A 20,000-nucleotide genomic window follows, 5' to 3' on the forward strand; every position below is an offset into this window, starting at 1 on the left:
CCTTTGCAGAGCTCGGTGAGGATGAGGAACTCGGCCTGGCCCGTGTCGGACTCCTCTTTGCCGATGGAGGCGGCGGAGCAGAACTGCACCACGTTGGGATGACCCGACAGCTTTTTCTGAGACCGCCGTCAAGGACAGAGCAGAGCGCACCGCTGACCAAACTCCCCCCGTTTACCTTCCATTACCACAACACATCCAACCCCCCCCCCTTTACCTTCCATTACCACAACACATCCAACCTCCCCCCCTTTACCTTCCATTACCACAACACATCCAAACTCCCCCCCGTTTACCTTCCATTACCACAACACATCCACCTCCCCCCTTTACCTTCCATTACCACAACACATCCAACCTCCCCCCCTTTACCTTCCATTACCACAACACATCCAACCTCCCCCCCGTTACCTTCCATTACCACAACACATCCAACCTCCCCCCTTTACCTTCCATTACCACAACACATCCAACCTCCCCCCCTTTACCTTCCATTACCACAACACATCCAACCTCCCCCCCCGTTTACCTTCCATTACCACAACACATCCAACCTCCCCCGTTTACCTTCCATTACCACAACACATCCAACCTCCCCCCCCGTTACCTTCCATTACTCCAACCTCCCCCCCGTTACCTTCCATTACCACAACACATCCAAACTCCCCCCGTTTACCTTCATTACCACAACACATCCAACCTCCCCCCCTTTTACCTTCATTACCACAACACATCCAAACTCCCGTTTACCTTCCATTACCACAACACATCCAAACTCCCCCCGTTTACCTTCCATTACCACAACACATCCAACCTCCCCCCGTTTACCTTCCATTACCTCCGATCACCACACATATAAGTCACCCTTGTTTACATTTTACATTTACATTTTAGTCATTTGGCAGACGCTTTTAATCCAAAGCGACTTACAAGTGCATAGGTTCTACCATAAGTCAGAGCATCACATCCAGAAACTAGCAAAATACACAGGAAATGCTGTTCTAAACAGAGTTGTCATCAGAAGTGCATTTTATTTTATTTTTTTTGGGGGGGGGGGGGACCTTGTGTTCCGTTTCTGAGAAGTTGGTTTGCAGGACTTGGCTCTTTGCATTTTCATTGGTTTTATCGTGTTTTAGCAGCATTATATTTCAGTGGTTGAGTTAGTCCTTCCACTCTCTTTGCAGGGTCTGGCTTTTGCAAATTTACACCTATTTTTATAATTAATGTGAAGTGTTGAGGAATGTGTTACATGGTATTAATGCAGAGGACCCAGCTGAACACACAGTGTTCAGTTAAGGGGCAGTCCGACCCACACACACACACACACACACACACACACACACACCACACACACACACACACACAGCAGACTGTCTGTGTGCAGTGGGCCGCTGGGATAGCTCACAGTGTGTAAGCTGGGTCAGACATCCTGTCCTTCACAAACACAAATGCGCATAAATCTTCACCTCCACTGCGAATGAGGGGGAGAGAGCAAACTCCAGTGTGTCAGAGCTGAAAAGCAGTGCTGTTTGGACAGGACAGGGCCAATCACCCCCAACAACACACACTTACACCCCCCCACACACACACACACAGTTACACATACCCCCTACACCCCCACCCAGAGCACACAACGCAAACTCAGCTGAGATCCACTGAGGATTCCAACTCAACGTTTCCATAGAGACCAACGAACACCACGGAGTAAAGCTCTTCCTTGCATATATATAGCGCTTCTCACCAGCCGACAACTAAAAGCGCTTTGCAGTGATGAGGGGGAAGCTCTCCTCAACCAGCACCAACATGTAGCACCCACCTGGGTGATGCAATGGCAGTCACTTTGCACCAGAACGCTCACCACACACTTTAGCCAATTAAATCAGGCGATGATTAGGCGGCAAGTTGAGCACCAGGTTTGGAATTTAGCCAGGACCCCCACTCTTTTTGGCATAGGATCATAGGAGTGTCATGGATCTTAATGACCACGACAAGGCAGGACCTCGGTCAAACATCTCAACTCAAAAACGGCATCTCCTACAGCACAGTGACCCCATCACTGCGCTGGGGCACTGGGGGTATTTTAACCAGAGGGAAGATCAGCACCACTGACCACCAACATCACTTCCAGTAGTAACTTAGTTTTCCAGGAGGTCTCCCATCCAAGTACTAACCAAGCCACACCCGCTTAGCTTCAGCCATTCAGCAGAAGCAGAGTGCATGATGGTTTGGGTCCTGATTGGTAAAAGGATACCATGAAGCACACCTCCTGGATGATGGCCTTGTTCTTCTCCTCCTCATTGGACAGGAGCCTCTGCAGCAAGAACACGTCACGTGATCACACACACACACACACACACACACACACACAAAGATACACAAATTAACTGAAACATCTTTACAATATTACATTACAATGATTTAGTTGATAAGACTAAGCAGGGGCCAATCCTCCCATGTGCATATCTGCCCTACTGCAGTGCTGTGCTTATGTCCTAAATACAGGACACCTGCAATGTCACTGTGATAATTAACCCAGGGTTGCCATGTCGCATAAATTCCCCGGGAAACTGCTGAGTCTGAGAGAACACTGAGGTTGTGTGTCTGACAGAGAGGCAGTGGGGCTTAACACCCAGACAGGTCAAAGTTCACCCAAAAACCCAAAGCACCGTTGAAATGTCCGTTTGAGTTGACTGAGGCAGTGGCTTCAGCAGCTTGCAGGACCTTCACAGACCAGTTAATGAATGACAACCTTCACAGAGGATCGGCAAACAGAAAACGGCTAAAACGGACACATTTGTTTTCCACCGCATTCATCACCTGACTTGTCTCACCTGTCTTCAATCAGTCCTATAAAAGGGCTGTGGCTGCTCACTGAATCACCCTGACGATGGCATTCAGCCCAAACGCTGGTTAATAAAACACAGCGAGGAGAAATGTGTGCGTGCCACATTTTCATGGCACACACCATGGAAGTTGGTAATACGAACCAATAAAACACTAATTAACGTAACACACACACACACACATAGCACACACACACTCAGAAGTCAGGCAGAAATCACACTCCCTCCCAATCAGGTGACTGAGAGGGAAACACATGTTTCACTGGGTAAAATACAGCATTTTCAGCCAAACGAACAGCTGTGCTGTGCTGTGCCAGCATATCTGATGCCTGATGTGTGACTCAGGAAGACATGAGAAATGATGGTATTCCTGCATTAGCCAAGCTCCCAAAACAAACTGTGTTTTTCACTTAGTGGATGAAGGTCACACAGGGTGTGAGTGCGAGAGCTGCCACTTCATGTGTGACATGTTTCTGCCCTGTGCTTTGCGTGTGTGTATGCGTGTGAGTAAAGTATGTGTGTGAGCGTGTGCGTGTGAGCGCAGTGTGTGTGTGTGTGTGTGTGCGAGTGCAGTTTGTGTGTGAGCGGTGTGTGTGTGTGTGCGTGTGAGTAAAGTCTGTGTGTGAGCGTGTGCGTGTGAGCGCAGTGTGTGTGTGTGTGTGTGTGTGTGTGTGCGCGAGTGCAGTTTGTGTATGTGAGCGGTGTGTGTGTGTGTGTGTGTGTGTGTGTGTGTGCGTGCGTGTTTATATGTGTGTGAACGCTAATGGACAGCGAGTCTTGCAGGTGTTACCTTCAGAGCGTACTCCTTGTTGCTGCCGATGTCCTGAGCTTCGTACACAAACGCAAAGCCCCCTGCAGGAAGAGGAGAGACCTTACTCACCCAGGCCGCAAGAACACCTGCGGTCTCACAACACCACTCACAGCTCCCACAAATACACTCTTTAAATAAAAAATATCAGAGGCATTTACATAAAATTCAAATGCTGATATTTAGCAGACGCCCTCATCCAGAGCACATTCCCCAGCCTCTACTCTTCACATGTAATACTGTACAGCTGGGTGTTTACTGAGGGTACAGTGGCTGTGTCCCACATACCGTAGGTATCAAACCTGCAGCCTCCAACCCACAAGGCCAGCTCCATTACATTACATTACAATTAATGAGCTGACGCTTTTATCCAAACCGACTTTCAGCTGATTACACCAAGCAGGGGAGAATCCCCACTGGAGTACTGTGGAGTTAAGGGCCTTGCTCAAGGACACAATAGCCTCACTGTGGCTACACCGGGGCTTGAACCACCAACCTTCCAGGTCCCAGTCAAGCACTTTAGCCACTAGGCTATAGGCTTCCCCATGTCCCTACCCATGATACACTTCCAGGCGCTGCCTACTGCTGCTAACTTAGCCTCAAATTCTGAAGAAGTCATTCTGGGCACTGGCGTTTCTACATGGGGCTGGGCCATCCCTAAAGTATCCTGTGGTTTTCTGTATAAAGAGCCGGAACACAGGCTCAAATCCAGCGGGGAAATCAGCTCTCCAGCAGCTTCAGGTAAAAGCCCAGGTGAATCCTATAAATAGAAACGGAACGCTTGTGCCTCACCTTGGGAAAGAACGCCGTGCTAGGAGCATAAATAATTTAACAAGAGAAAAAAACCTTCAAATGCCCCGGTGAGAAACGGACCGAAACTGTGAGAGGAGGGGTTTTGATGCACCTGTAAAACACTTTCACTTCTCCACAGGCCGAAAGTCTCAAATCAGATTCCAGACTATTTTCAAGGAAACATGTTACTAACCAAAACAAATACAAACAAGCCCGCAGAAAAGATTCAATATTTTCACACAATACTGGTGAAATGGTGTCCCTACCGAAATCTGTGACCAGCTCACAGGAACTTTACCGCTGTGAAAGGGGGTTAAAGGCATTTCATATGTGACAGACAGAAGAACAGTGACGCACAAAGTGAGAACATCTCTTTAGAAACGTGACGGTTTTTCAGGCGTGACGGTTGGAGCCGAGAGACCAGGGTGTGCTGGGACATCCTCGGGGCTGGAGGGCGGCACGCTACGCTACACGCCGATCCAGCAGATACTTCCCCAACACAGCGAGGCCGCCCTGACCTCGGGGGTAGCGCCTCTCGCCACTAACACCGCTCGTGTCGCTAACATTGCTAACGTCACACTTTCAGTTTAAACCACCCCGCAGTGGCAGTTCAGTCCAGTACACCCACACTTTTAATACAGGGCAATCACAATGACAATCTTGTCCAGGATGTATCGATCCCCTACGTACGATGAGTGCCTTAAAACATCGAGCTTGTCTGCTCGTAGGAGGAGTGCCAGAGAAGACGGCATCATAGGTCATTACATCATTACATTCATTTATCCAAAATGACTTGCAACGTAGGAGAAACTTACGCGTGTTCACCGGACTAATTTGAGCAACACTCCCACACCTGACTAACAACATTGCCACAGAGCGAGTAAAGATGCAACTTCACTAAGGCACTAGCGCCATGCTAACCAAGAAACACAGTACACATTCTAAATACCTTCAAACTGCATTCATAACAGGCACTAAGAGGAGAGACATAATAAAATCATGAATATATATATATATATATATATATATATATATATATATATATACATACATACATATTATATATATGTGTGTGTAGTGTGAGAAGGTTGGACTCATGGGACTCCAGTCCTGCCCACTTTGGCCACAGGCTTCTCTGAAGAGGCCTGACTTGGCCGGGTGTTGCCATGGCGACCGGGGACCTGAACACAAGGGCCTTCTCGGGCAGGGTGGAATGAAAGGGCCCTTCAGGTCTCGCGTTTCGAGGTGCAAGGAAACACCCTGGCAAAGGCTCAGAGATAGAGCAGAGGAAACACTTAGCCTACATGCTGAGGGTATTTTCCCTTATAAGGATATGTGGGTGTGTGTGTGTGTCTGTCTGTGGTTGCGCATGTGTATGTGTGAGAGGAGAGTGAGTGTGGGTGTGGGTGTGTGTGTGTGTGCGCATGTGGGTTCCATGTGTGTGCGCATGTGTATCCGTGTAGGTTTACCATTTTAACGCACCTGCCTGCTATACCAAAAACAACCACAGCCTGAATCCTGGGACTAAAGACGACACTCTTTGCAGAGGGTACACAGACAGCGCTAAATTAGCATGCTGTCATAAAGAGGGGACAGGCACAGGGCTGAACATGAGCAGCACTAAATTAGTGCCATTAGCACACTGACACACAACCAGACTATTACTCCATTAGTGGGGTCTGAGAGACACTTCAGAGCCACTGTAGGCCTTTTGGATCAGCTCGCCAGCTCCAGATCCGTGTGTGTAAGCACTGGCTTTCAGGGGAGGGCCCAGGCCCAGGCACTCAGCCCTCCATTTTGTAAAAGCAAACACACTTGCAGAGCCTTCAGCCTGACTACGTGTGAACAGGAGTCCACAGAACATTCTGGAGGTTTGATTAACACGCCTCCTTGTTGGTTTAGGCCATTTCCTCCACTCTTGTTCCTGTAGCGGCTTTGATGGTTAGTTAGTCATCGATGTGCTGGGCCTGTCCACAGGAGAGCCAGAGGACAGTTAAACTTTTATACCCATCGCCCTGGGAGTTGAGAACCCAGCTCCAGAGCAGTATTGCTCAAACCATATGCTCCTGGTTAAAGTTTCTGCTGGTGCATCATGGGTATTTGCAGACTGCTTGTGTAAAGGGAGGGGGGGGTCCAGGATGGCAGACATGAACTCTGTTCCCCACTGAACAGCCTGAGCAGTGCAATGAGCCTACTCACAAGATGGAGGCCAGGGGTTGCAGGTTTGAATCCGGACCGCAAATCTCACTCAGCGGCTGTGCCACCAGCCATATCATAGGCAGCAAAGGCAGGGGCATTTAGCATGAGGTCTAATGAGCTTACGGTCATGCACTAGGTGCTTCCGCACTCATGTCTTTAGATTCTGTGGCACGCGTAGTGTGCTGTACATGCCTCCACAAGAGGCAGCCAACCAGTCACCTTACACATGTTTCTTAAGATTTCACACTATTTCAGCACTTCCTGCATTTCTCAAGGGAGAATGATGAACTACACAACCCTGATCTTTTTTTTTTTTAAACACTTAAAACACTTTACGCAGTAGGGCAGAATTCCTACTGATGCCCTTACACACCATTCCTGCATGTTCGCTGGCACTGGCCTACAGCGCTTTCTGGATTCAACATGTGGAGTTTGAAACGTATTTAATTTCCTCAAGTCAGATTTCCTTGTGAAAGAGTTTGAACACTTCACCAGGTCAGTTCAAAACTCCAATTTGGATTGAGAACTAATCCTGCCAGAATTTAAAGTGAACTGGAAATGTAAAGTTGAAACGCAGTTCCCGTTTCCTCCTTTCTCCAACACAGCAAGGTTCCTCAATCGGTTTTAAATTTTTCCAGATTGGACACATAACCGAAGACCTTAAATTATCTGGTTTTAATGGATGCCTGATAGTTGACTGAGGGAGAAGCCATGTTATACCGTTGCAGTGCCCATCACATGCTGCGAGACATGTTTCTGATTGGGTCACATGAGGCAAACTTGGAAAGTTATCTCATACGGTAGGGACCACCTTATTATTTATTTTGTTTAACCTTTATTTTACCTGGCAGGTCAATTAAGATCAGAGTCTTATTTACAATGACGGCCTGGCACCTATTTCAGCGAGTGGTTCACTTACAGCTACAAAACAAATTAAAACATGTTATTTTCTACTCAGCAACTCCAGTGAATAAATTCGCCACTAATTGCAGTGGAAGGCATTCGCACCTGAAGGGCTATCTGGCTGCGCCTGCCCCAGTGAACCTAGAGTGGAGACAGAGCACTGCCCTATGGGTAATGAAGTCCCATTAAATCTTCTGTCTTGAAGCCTCACCAGGCTGTGGATGATGCACTAGAAGCTGCCGTTTCACCATGCCAAATCTGAGAAGCGTAGTCGCCTCACATTTCATGCTCACATGGGTAATAGAACAGCTTCAGAACAGTTTTACCCAAGTCAGGCCCAAGGTCATTTATGTTTTATTGTGCTTTTCTGACTTCTCTGCAGTTTGTTTTTTTCCCCCATGTATAACATTAAAAACAATGCAATTTAATGACATTAAATTAAACTTTTTTGTATCATCACAAAAATATGTTATCGTAATGTAAGAAACAATATTTCTGTCTGCCTGTCCCCATAAAAGTAGTATAAATATTAAATATAACATTAAAGATATACAAGCAAAGACAGCTAGATTAACTTTTTCCATTTTCAACAAGATTTAAAACACAAGATAAGGACATGAACAGGTCAACATTCATCATATGATACCACGTGTAGCTCAGCACAGCATAAATATTGTACAGCGTTCCCAGAGCAGACGAGACCTGCTGGCTTTGGGGACCATTTCCTCTGACCTTAGAAAGAGCAGGAAAACGCACGCCACACAGAACTGCAGAAACCTACAGAATGTACTCGCTAAAACACGTCACTCAGTCACGCAGCCAGCAACACAGATCCATTCATTTTCTGCCAAAACCGTCCACTCAATGAACCCCTGATCAAAGCAGAAAACCTAACCAGCTCGGGCCAGTTTCACAGACTGGTAGAGCTCCATTCTAGTCCTGTCACGGAGAGCTCCAGTGTCTGGAGGCTAGGGTTACAGCCCTGCATCCAGCTGCCTGTCCCCCCAATCCCAAGGGTGCCGCTGCTTTAAAGACTCCTTCAAACCCTGACGATCAGAAGCCTTTCAGCCCATAAAGGAATTTTCTAGAAAACGCCCAGTTTAGTGGGCACGTGGACAGCCGAATAAGCACAGGAAACCCAGAAATGCAATCGAGCCTCACAGAGCAGAACAGCGTGTGCCAAAGAAAACAAACGTATTACAGCACAATCTCAACGTATGGACATTTCCCAGCCACGAATACCAGAAACACGAGCGTGTCCAGAATAACAGGCTCAAAAAAATGCTGTTTTTTTTTTTGTTGCAGAAAATGCACTTTGGGAGCATTACAGGGTCCTAGCCCATATTCTTTTGTTAAAATTTCATTAAATCTTTCATGTCTTTTAGAAATACAACCACAGAAAACTGTGGTATTGCTACTTGGTCGGTTTATCTCATTACTCTACAAGGTTTCAAGTTTTTATCCATGTGATCACTCTAGCACTTGGAAGCGTACTTCCCTCTAGGGTTTTCAGCGCACTTGTCCCCGATTATGGTTATAAATGCACTTTGTTGTACGTCACTCAGGATAAGAGCGCCTGGCAAATTACTATAATGTAATGTAATGTAATGCAAAGATGAAACATCCTTTTCTAAAAACGTGTAAAAACTAGGGGGCGACATGGCTCAGGCAGTAAGAGCAGTCGTCTGGCAGTCGGAGGGTTGCCGGTTCGATCCCCCGCCCGGGCTGTGTCAAAGTGTCCCTGAGCAAGACACCTAACCCCCAAATGCTCCTGACGAGCTGGTCGGCGCCTTGCATGGCAGCCAATTGCCGTCGGTGTGTGAGTGTGAGTGAAGCATCAATTGTACAGCGCTTTGGATAAAGGCGCTTTATAAATGCCAACCATTTACCATGTACCAAAACTAACATACCAATAGGTGCAATAAAAAAACACAATGGGATGATGACATGGGTCGTGGGATTTGAAAGTTGAACAGATTACCCAACTTCTGTACCAGATGGAACTCTAGAACTCAAATGGCTCTCAGTATGTCTGGTTACTCCAAACAAGTTACTCGCCAGAAACTGGGATTAGGTGACTGCACCAGAAACCCACACCACACCACCACACCAAATTTGAGCCAAATAACCATTTTACATTTTACACACTTAGGGGATGATAAGACGTCAGGCGCAGAATTATTATTTGCACAGTGTGTAAAACTTGAATCAATATTCAGCACAGTTTAGACCACCATGTAGGAGTAAGTAATTCATATGATGCTAGAGTGTACAATGTGATTGCACAGGCCTCCGAGCTATTATGCAGCCGGAATAATATCACATTCGCAATAAACCGACCGAATCAGTGACAGCCGGTTACTTGTCCAATATGTACGACTTGCAAACAGATTGGTGGAAGTGTCCTATTAGTTTTCTTATCGGAGTAACTGCGCCGCTTAGCAGTGACAGACACCGATCGGGACCATCCGGCCATTCCTGAGTGGCAAGCTGTCCTTCCTCCCCGTGGCAAACATTTTTTTACTGCACCAGTTTGCTTTGTCACCATGAAGGCAAGTTTTCGCGTCCTAATAAAACTTCCATTCCACAAAAATAATAGGCCTACACGCAATAGTTTATCCATTTGTTACGGATAAAAACATAATTTAATGGGCTGGCTAATTAAAGCACTTCTAAATACTTAGCTAGCATTAAAATAGCATTTGCACAAATGCAGTATTGAGAAGTAGACAAAAACCTTCACGCTGGGCAACGGAAAGTCACAATGAGTAGGCTAAATAGAAATTGATATAGGCTAAATATTTATGATAAAATGATAAAAACTATAAACAAATATTATTGGTCGTAAAAAACCCCCCCAAAAAAACAAGTGTGTTTGATAAATATATACGTTTAACAACGGAGCAGCGAGTTAGCTACCTCCTGACAGACTGGTAACTGTCAACAGGCCGCTTCGTTTCCAATTACCACCGCACCTGTGCATCCATTCAATTTACTCTCAAAACCACATAAATCTGTCCCCATGCCTCTGGTATTTAGTACAGCTGTGTTATCATTTAAATAAAAGCGGCGTATGTCATTTACAATCACATGAGCCTACCTGGCTAAACTAGGTCCCGAATCTACGTCAGCTAGCTTCCTCGCTAGTTAGCCAACTGGCTAGAAAACTATGTAATACTAGCTAGCTAACAATTTTGCCATTGTGAAACACAAACAATAATTATTTTGATAATGCAACTTTGCGACTTTAGTCGGCTTCTGTACTCCTCTAATTTCCAAATTTGGACCCAGCTGAGTTCCCGGTGACATAACTGAGAGCAGGTTAGCTATAACGACATATTTTAAGCAAACCTGATCGGGCCACCCATCCTGTGCGAGCTGTCTTGCGTTGCATACCTGCCCACGTAGAGCCGAGTCCCCGCTAGCTGACAATGTTCGCTCCCGTAACAGGCTGCCTTACGAAATATAGCTAAACATCTTTAAGCAAGCGAGATAAATACTTCTTCTTACCTTCTGCAATAACACGCCTGATTCTAAGTTTCATGTCTCCAAGTTCCACAGTTTGTCCTACGAAATCATTTTGATCCCGGCTGGCTGCTCCTGCGGAGCCTGGCCCAGCCAGGAAATCAAGTGCTGACTGGAAGAGGGACATTTTGTCCGGCGTCCCCCACTGGGAGACCGCACAACTCTATCCTTTGGAATTCCAGATATACAAAGGGTCGGGAAAATTCGTTTTAAATTAATTGTTGTAACGGTTAGCTTGCTGATGTTTGGTTGTAAATGGTGAAGTCTATTTCTCGATTCCCTTCTCTGCACAAACACTCTCTTCTTCTTGGTCTAGGACGGCCATCATATTCACTGCACTTCCGCACAGTCATGACGTCAACGTGATGTCATCACCAGTTTCTACTTCTGAGCCGATGGAAAATAAAAACGTAGGTCTTTTTAACGTTGCCTCTCTGCTACTCCGTATACATTACCATACAATTTGAACTATAGCTTTTTTTTTCTTTATTTATTTATTTTTTTTACAAATGTGTTTTCAAGCCTTCTAATTCCAGTCAGCAGAAGCCTTTGACACACAATACCATATTTCACTATATTCTACGTTTTCCAAGGTGAGAAGAAAAATTGCAGCCACACTTCCGCTTTTGGATAAGACTGGACACCCCTGCTCTATGATCACCATAAGCAAAGCATTGGTTTGTTTTCCTCCCATTTTCCCCAATTCAAATGATATGTGATGGGTGTGTGGTTGCATGTTCTGGGGAATATGTATGAAACTTCTGATCAAGAACTGTGACGTGGTGCCATTTTTACACTAGGTGATCAGGGCCTGTATTAGTACATTACTCTTGTATCCCTGACCATATCCAGCACTCGCTAGAAAGAAAAGGCTTATCCTAGATCAGTACTCATACTCAGATGCTCAGGCAATGGTCCAGGGCGCCCACTCAGCAAAATACCCATGATGTGGGTGCTTTGAAATATGGTCAGTTGTTCATAAAATAACCCAGAGGTCACATTCTTCACTTCCTGTTGTCATCATTGTGTCCAAAACATTTTGTGGTTCATTTACTCGCATGATCTGAGGTTTTTCACAGTTTTTAAAAAACAAAAATTGCATATCGGACATCAGATTCAGGAGGAAATAGGTTCTTGTTTCTTTCAGTGCTTTTATGAACATTTAACCCAAACTCCTTTACTCTTAAGAGGAGAAACTAAATCGAAGGTACAGGGCAAAGTATACCCACAGCTACACTGAATTCAGCTAATCCACATTTAAACAGTGAAGGCAAGGGGAAATCCTTGATTCTGTAGTTAAAATTTAAATAATACCACTCTGTTAAGAACATTACATACATTATTACATTATTTTATTATTCTGCATATATCAGTGAACTAATGATATACTATGTAAATCGTAATGCTGCTTAATTTGTTGTAGTTTGCCAGATGATCAATTTCTGGAAGAAATGGAAGAAGTGGAAGAAATACAAGTTCATAGCTATGACAGTCATTGCACTACTACAAAAAGCATCTTTCACTGAGACTGCTTGAACATAATGTCCTCAAGATATGAAACTGTTTAAGTTGAGGGTTAAAAACCTGTAGCCAAGTAATCTGCCAAAAGGGGGCACTACTGACCAACAAATTTTGATTCAGTGACATCAGTAGGTGGAGGAAGAACACGTGTTTCTGTGGTAGTTTTGCATTCTTACGTAACATTAATTGTCTCTTATTTCCCTGAAATTCTAATGACATTTACCCAGAACACCCTCCAGTAGCAATTGTTCTGTTGCTTCTTTAATTGTACTATGTATTTATTTATTTACATTTATGTCACATTCAAAATAATAATAATAATAATTATATGAACACATGGTTCTGTTAACCCAGGAGTAACGGTTTACCGTGGCTATTGATGGTAGATTAGGGTTTAGGGCATGTAAACAATAATTTAAAATGCTTACATGAATAAGTGTCCATTTGACGCCTTATGTTTTTGGTTTGGGGCTGTTGCATAACTGAACTGAAACATGACTTTGAGACCAAACATAGACAGACTCCATGTCCTCCTCCACAGAGAGGTGTGTACAACTGGGAGCAATTGACCAGCGTCCGTGAGCCAAAAGCCTTTACTTCAGTTTTTAATTCGGTAAATACTGTTTGTAGTTCACAGACGCAAGCATGTTATTAAAAGAGTGAACAGTGTTAATGTTACAATATGAAATGGTGGCACCAGTAAAAAGAAAACACCATTCACTATAGTGTACTCATGGTTATTTAAATGTATATTTGTTCATGTTTAACAGAGCAGGACAGGAGTGGGGGATTTTTTTTGTCTGTGTGACATCAGTCCAATAGTTGTTTTCCTTGGAATCTTGCATGTCGCAACCCAATGGGTTAACATTTGAACCAAAAGGACAAGTTAAATATATCATGTACTGTATGTGGGATTGTATGTATAATGGGCCAGGAAATGGAATTGTGACTCAAAGGTTTCTGGCTTGGTTCCCACATTGCACAATTGAGCAAAGGTATTTAACCTGAATGGCTTCAGCAGAAATTGACTGTATGTGTCATATTTAATTTGTTATTTTGCTGAGACTTTTATCCAAAGCGACATACAGTTGATTGGACTAAGCAGGGGAAAATCCCCCCCTGGAGGGTTAAGGACCTTGCTCAAAGGGCCAACAGCTGTGCACATCTTATCATGGTTACACCAGGGCTTTAAACACCTAGGTCACAGTCATGGGTCACAGTCATGGACCTTAGCCACTAGCCTATTGGGTGCTCTGGATAGTAGGGTCTGCTAAAAGCTTAGAATGTACAGTAAATGTGAAAATCCATGCGCGTCAATGAAATAAAACTTTCCTGTTCAGCCTCAGCAACCCCGTCTGCCCTTGGAAGTGTTAGCAAAATTTATCACAAACTCGGAAAAGACAGTATAATCTACTTCCCAGAACTGAATTGCTTAGATTTTCTGAAATGGAATAAATTGCATCACATGCATTAATTGGATCATAATACATATGACAGTGGATTTAAGAAGAAATCATGTGTCACTGAATGAAAACCAGACTGCAAAGGGGAAGTCAACCCTTTTTCTACATACTGTCAATATATACTCACCGTCTACACTGTACTGGCTATTCTGTTTCCTTTGGAACAACTAGACGTGTGGAATCCATTGTAGACTGAAACAATGTTATAATAATAATAATAATAATAATAATAATTGCAACTTCTAACTTCCCAAAGAAACATGCCATCACCTGTGGGTACCCTAACTGATTCTCGATCTGAATGGATGAAACTAGACCATTCATTATAAACTTATACTATAGAATACAATATAGTACTTTATTTTTCATGCAAGGGAACTTCTTGTGCAGTATGTGATACAGCCCAAAATATTAAGTAAAAACAGGATGAATGCATTTCAAAAAAGAGCACATTAATAATACAATAATAATTATTAGAATAATAATACTATTTGGAGGTATTATTATAATAAGGATAATTCAGTTCAGTCCAATAAAACCGTGTCAAATATTATGAGATTGACACACAGTTGTTTCATTTAAAATGTAAATAAAGCTTCATTTCATGACCAACTGAAGTGATGTCTGTGCATGTATGACATGCCTGCCCAGGGTTGTAGTGGGGAAGGAGTGGAAAGGATGTTATCATACAAGACGATAATACCGGAGTACAATACTCACAGGAAGTATGTGAGTGTTAAGCCTACACAGTTTCCATGGAATGAAAAGCATGCGGATTGACATTTAGACAAGACTTAGTCACAGTTTGACCCAAAGGCCAGTTTACTTTCAACAATGGTGCCAAGATAATTATAGTCATCACCCTGCTCTGTGCCTTAATTAACAATGGATGTCTGGCGCTTTCCAAAAGTCAATGACAAGCTAAGAGCTCCATACTTTGGTAGACTACAATGTTTACACAAGAAATTAGCTATTTTAAGTAATAATCTTAGAACTCATTAACTGGGGGTACCTGTTCACCAACCAGATGGGATGTATTTTTAAATATCATAGAAAATTAGTGCCTATAAAAATGTCACCTAGTCAAAATGGAACTGATTCGTCCACCGTACATTGATTCGCTTGACCAATAAGCTTCCCTTCCTTCTTTTGGACAGCTCATCATGTGACATAAACCTTAGTTACAGGGAAAGCGTCGCTAAGGAAATGGGAGGCGTCATCTCTATGGGAACATAGCGGATTTGAGGAGAGTGGCTAATGCTAGTGGATTTCTCCAAATAGAGACATACAGATAATTAACGTTTTGTAGTGAACATTTTGCTGACAAACGTTATACTATTATATAAATACTATTGACGCAGTAGGGCCAGTTTAAAAAGTCATTGCATCGAACGAATTCAATTGGCTTTTTAAAATGAAAGGACCTGCATAGTGTTAGCCTAAGTGGCTATTGTTAGCTGGCGAAATAGCTAGCACCAGTGGGTTAGGTCAGACTCTTCGTGCAGATTGTAGCGAGCTAATGTAGTGTACCTATGGGGATAAGACACGATTAAGCACGTATTATTCTTTTTGAGACGCAACCATCACTCGCTAGGTGATACAAGGTGAGACAAGAGAAAACATAACTGTTAGTTTTCTCTAACTTTGTTGGTTAGTTGGCTGTATTATGTAATTAAACTAACGTTAGCTAGATACATATGATTTAGTTAGCTAGCTAGCGCTAGTTAAGTTAATTGAATAACATTAGCTAGGTAACTTGGATCGCTAACGTTAACAATTAACTTAACGTAGCTACAGCAGATATACTAGTTATCTTACGTTACAATCAAATTAATCCAACTAGCCACGAAGTTAACTACTAAGTTATTATAACGGATCTTTCAGTTAACAGTAAACCTGTTAGCATTGTTTTCTGCGCTTGCCTTTAACTTAAACTTACTTTATAAAGCTTAGAAACGTTAACGACTAACTCCTCAAACGTTCTGTTTTAGACGTAACTTTTACTTTACTTCTAGGTTATGTTTCTGGAAGCATTTGAACTGCAACATACTAATTCAGTGGAAACGTTGCATGTTGCAGATAACTAGCTAATTTAGCAATCCAGATTTGGGTTTCAGACCGAATTACTTTGTTTCTAGCTAGTTAGCTAGATAACTGGAGTACCTAGCTAGTTGTCATGATCTAGAGTGTGGTATCTGTTTTTGTTGTACCAATTACTGATGTCAGAAAATATATAATTTTTGTTTCTTTGTTTCTGTTTTATTTACTTTTTGTGTTATTTCTAGGAGTAATAACTGATGCTTTGGAATTAGCTAAAGGGGGTGTGGAGTCAGCCATACGCATTTAAAAAATAATAATAATAAAAAAGGTAACTTGATGCATTAGCAAACGTTTGTCCTGTTAAAGTTTGTTATCAGAGTAGAATCCAGCTTGGCCATTCATGTCAGGTGCTGTTAATGTGATGTGACAGTAATGCAGTATAATAGGATTTCATTGCCTCTGCGTGTGCAGACAAATATCCCCACAATGCACTGCACTGTAGCTGGCTTTGTTATGCGTGATGTCGCCTACCTGCGTAAGAGCATCACTACTGTCTATCTTGAGATTGTGCTTACCTGACACACTCAGCACTCTATGCTAATACACACACACACACACACACACACACACACACACATCATGAGTTTGTCTCTGCATATTTTTTTGATAAGGTGCATCGTTTGGAACCTCCATCCCATGAGACAAGCAGCCGTGATTGTGCTGTCAGGCCAGGCTGAGGTGTAGCTAACGGTTCGGATTTACATTTTTGCCATTTAGCGGACACATTTAATCCAGTTCAGATGCCATGTCTGTATTTGTGTCATGAAATAACGTGTGTTTTAATTGGTTTCTCTTTAAAGATTCGATGGGCGAAGATTGAAGAGTTTTTGTGTCACGCTGTGCAGGGGTGAAACATGACACAGCTGGCGTTAGCGGTGTCCTGCTGGGCGTAGCGGCATGGGTCATGGCCGTCTGCAGCAGCGGAACTGAGACACGACATGGGGAAACTCCAGAGCAAGATCCGGCGCCGCTCTGACCTCTACAGGTGAGGGACAGCCTTCCCGTGACGTTACACAAACATTGTAGCAACTGCATTGAAGTCACTCTGCTCTCCCGCTGGCTGGTAGGTCGAGGTGTTGATGCGAGTGCATGACTTCAGAGGGGAGGCCGGGGAACTGGAAAAAGTCTGTTTGACCACACTGTGTGGGGCTGGGACATGTTTTTACCTGGGTGAATTGTTATGGATTCAAATACTTTTCCGTGCTCGATTGATCTTACCTAGTGCAATTGATCCAACCAAGAGGACCATAAGTTGGGGTTTGCACTTTTTTAGAGGATTTCATTGGTTCCAAATACACCAAAGAAGCTGAGTAACGCTTAAAAAGTATTTGAATTCAAAACGATTGTGTATTAGTCCCAGGTCTTTTTTCAGATACCGGGGAGCTTTTAAGATCAGAACCATGGTCATTCTCAGTGAGTGTTGGCCAGTGTGACTGGTTCTGTGTTTTATGATGATCCATACTGCAGGACCAATCGGGACGAAGGGGCGGAGAATGTTCCTGTCAATCAGGTGCTGCAGTATGACCCCGCCCACACAGATGCCATTAACTGTGTCACCACCATTTCCTCTGATCTGTGTGTATCTGGAGGGAGTGACCAGGTGAGAGAGAAAGTGACTGGGAAACCAGGACCTATACTACACATGGCCACTAGGGTGCATCATATGCCAGAGGAAGGCTGTCACAATCAGCTGACAAGATTTGACACAGCATTCAAGCGATATGTACTGAACTTTATGCCTGTTTAGTGTGTGGATAGGGGTAGAGTGACAGGTTTGATTGTGTGGGCAGCCTATAGTCGAGTGGTTATGTTGCTTGAGTGGGACCTGGAAGGTTGGTGGTTCAAACCCCCCCAGTGTTGCCACTGTAAGATTGGTGCAGCTGTTGGGCACTTGAGCGAGCCCCACATTGCTCCAAGGGGGATTGGCCCCTGATTAGTCAACTGTAAGTTACTTTGGGTAAAAGCGTCAGCTAAATAACAAATTCTTACTCGTTTAATTTTATTACATTACATTACATTATTGGCATTTGGCAGACGCTCTTATCCAGAGCGACGTACAACAAAGTGCATACCCATAACCAGGGATAAGTGCGCTGAAAGACCCTAGAGGGAAGTACAATTACGTAATGAAATAACCGACTCAACATGAACAATTTACGTTTAACCTGTAATGTGTTTAGTGTGAGTGACAGGCTCGATGCTCTAACCCCTGTTTGGGCTCTCCTGTTCCAGGCTGTCGTTGTGTACAACTGGAGAGCTGGGCACCTGCATCAGTCACTACAGGCCCATACCAAGGAGGTCACCAAGGTACACACACAAACATCGCCCTGATACTGCTCAGTGTGTGTGTGTGTGTGTGTGTGTGTGTGTGTGAGAGGGAGAGAGAGAGAGAGAAAGTGACAGTTGCACAATAGCAGGAGGTTATTCACAGTGCGCTATTGTTTTACTCTTGTCTTGGTCATTTGATCCAACAGCGTTTGGCAGTGTGTGTGTGTTTCAGAGACTGTGTGTGGAATTGGATCTGAGGCTTGTGAATGTTGAAAATCATTTAACATTTTGTTTTCACAGTGTTGTGAACAGGGGCAGTCACATGTAGGTCAGGCTTCTGTAGTCCTAGCGCGCAGACATAGGCTGTAAAATGGCTTTTCACACCGGCCCCTCTAACCCACTCCTTTCAGGTGAAATGTGTCCCGGGAACGAGCCTGATCTTCAGTGCTTCCCGGGATAAGACGGTCCTGATGTGGGATCTCAGCTCTGGAGACGAACCCCTGCAGGAATTCTGCGGCCACGAGCTGGTGGTGAACGGGCTGGACGTCAGTCCTGGTGAGCGCACGCACACACACACACACGCACGCACACACACACATACACATGTACATACACACACACGCACACACACACACACATGTACACACACACACGTACATACACACACGCGCACACACACGCGCACACACACACGCGCACACACGCACGCACGCACGCACGCACGCACACACACACACACAAGTACACACACACACATGCACACACTCACGCGCACACACGCACACACATGTACACACACACACACACACACATGCACACACACACACGTGTACACACACACACGCACACACACATGTACACACACACGTGTACACACACACACGCGCACACACACATGTACACACACACGCGCACACACACATGTACACACACACGCACACACACACTTACATGCACGCACACACACGTGTACACACACATACACCCACACGTACATACACGCACACACACTTACACGCACCGCACACACCCTCTCACACACACACACACACACACTTCAATCACACACACATACAGGTACACACTCTTACACACATGCATGTACACACACACATACACACACGCTTACACGCACGCACACGTGTACACACACATGTACACACACGCACACCCTTACACACGCGCATGCGCACACATATATACACACACACTTAAATCACACACACATACACGTACACACACACACACACACACACACACACACACACACGTACACACACGCGCTTAAATCATACCCATACACTCACAATTCCCTCTGCTGCAGATGCGTCACAGATCTGCACGGGCTCCCGGGATAATTCCATGTGCTTATGGGACATTGAGTCCGGAGAGTGTCTGCAGAGGAAGACCATCTCCCGTAACCTGGTGAGTCAGCCTACACTGGAACTCCGTTCACGTTCTGTTACCATGGTTATACACCAGCGGCTAGGCTACCTTACATTTATCTAGTTGACGCTTTCATCCAAAGTAATTAACAGTTGATTAGACTGCAGGCCAATCTCCCCTGGCACAATGCAGGGT

At 44.3% G+C, this 20,000-nt stretch overlaps 2 protein-coding genes across 5 annotated transcripts in view; one reads left to right on the forward strand and one right to left on the reverse strand.

Moving 5' to 3' along the window:
- gak (cyclin G associated kinase) overlaps positions 1-11,423 on the reverse strand; it is a 12,676-nt gene extending 1,253 nt beyond the window's left edge. Inside the window, exons 1-4 of the mRNA XM_061261774.1 lie at positions 11,053-11,423; positions 3,631-3,692; positions 2,249-2,308; positions 2-116 (exon numbers count right to left, since the gene is read on the reverse strand). Coding sequence (XP_061117758.1) covers positions 2-116; positions 2,249-2,308; positions 3,631-3,692; positions 11,053-11,194 — 379 coding nt within the window. The 5' untranslated portion in view covers positions 11,195-11,423. The remainder of the gene's footprint in view (position 1; positions 117-2,248; positions 2,309-3,630; positions 3,693-11,052) is intronic.
- A 3,856-nt stretch (positions 11,424-15,279) lies between these two features.
- The window catches only part of wdr31 (WD repeat domain 31), a 10,501-nt gene continuing 5,780 nt past the window's right edge, over positions 15,280-20,000 (forward strand). The window contains exons 1-7 of one of the 4 annotated variants that reach the window (XM_061261370.1): positions 15,280-15,655; positions 16,337-16,419; positions 16,997-17,136; positions 17,619-17,751; positions 18,384-18,458; positions 18,830-18,974; positions 19,744-19,844. In XM_061261370.1, the coding sequence (XP_061117354.1) occupies positions 17,090-17,136; positions 17,619-17,751; positions 18,384-18,458; positions 18,830-18,974; positions 19,744-19,844 (501 nt within the window). In that variant the 5' untranslated portion in view covers positions 15,280-15,655; positions 16,337-16,419; positions 16,997-17,089. Of the gene's footprint in view, positions 15,656-16,336; positions 16,420-16,572; positions 16,627-16,762; positions 16,842-16,996; positions 17,137-17,618; positions 17,752-18,383; positions 18,459-18,829; positions 18,975-19,743; positions 19,845-20,000 lie in introns of those variants that run through there. The other 3 variants (XM_061261368.1, XM_061261367.1, XM_061261369.1) reach the window with 3 other exon arrangements.

This window comes from Conger conger, chromosome 11, assembly GCF_963514075.1.
Source record: "Conger conger chromosome 11, fConCon1.1, whole genome shotgun sequence".
NCBI lineage: Eukaryota > Metazoa > Chordata > Actinopteri > Anguilliformes > Congridae > Conger > Conger conger.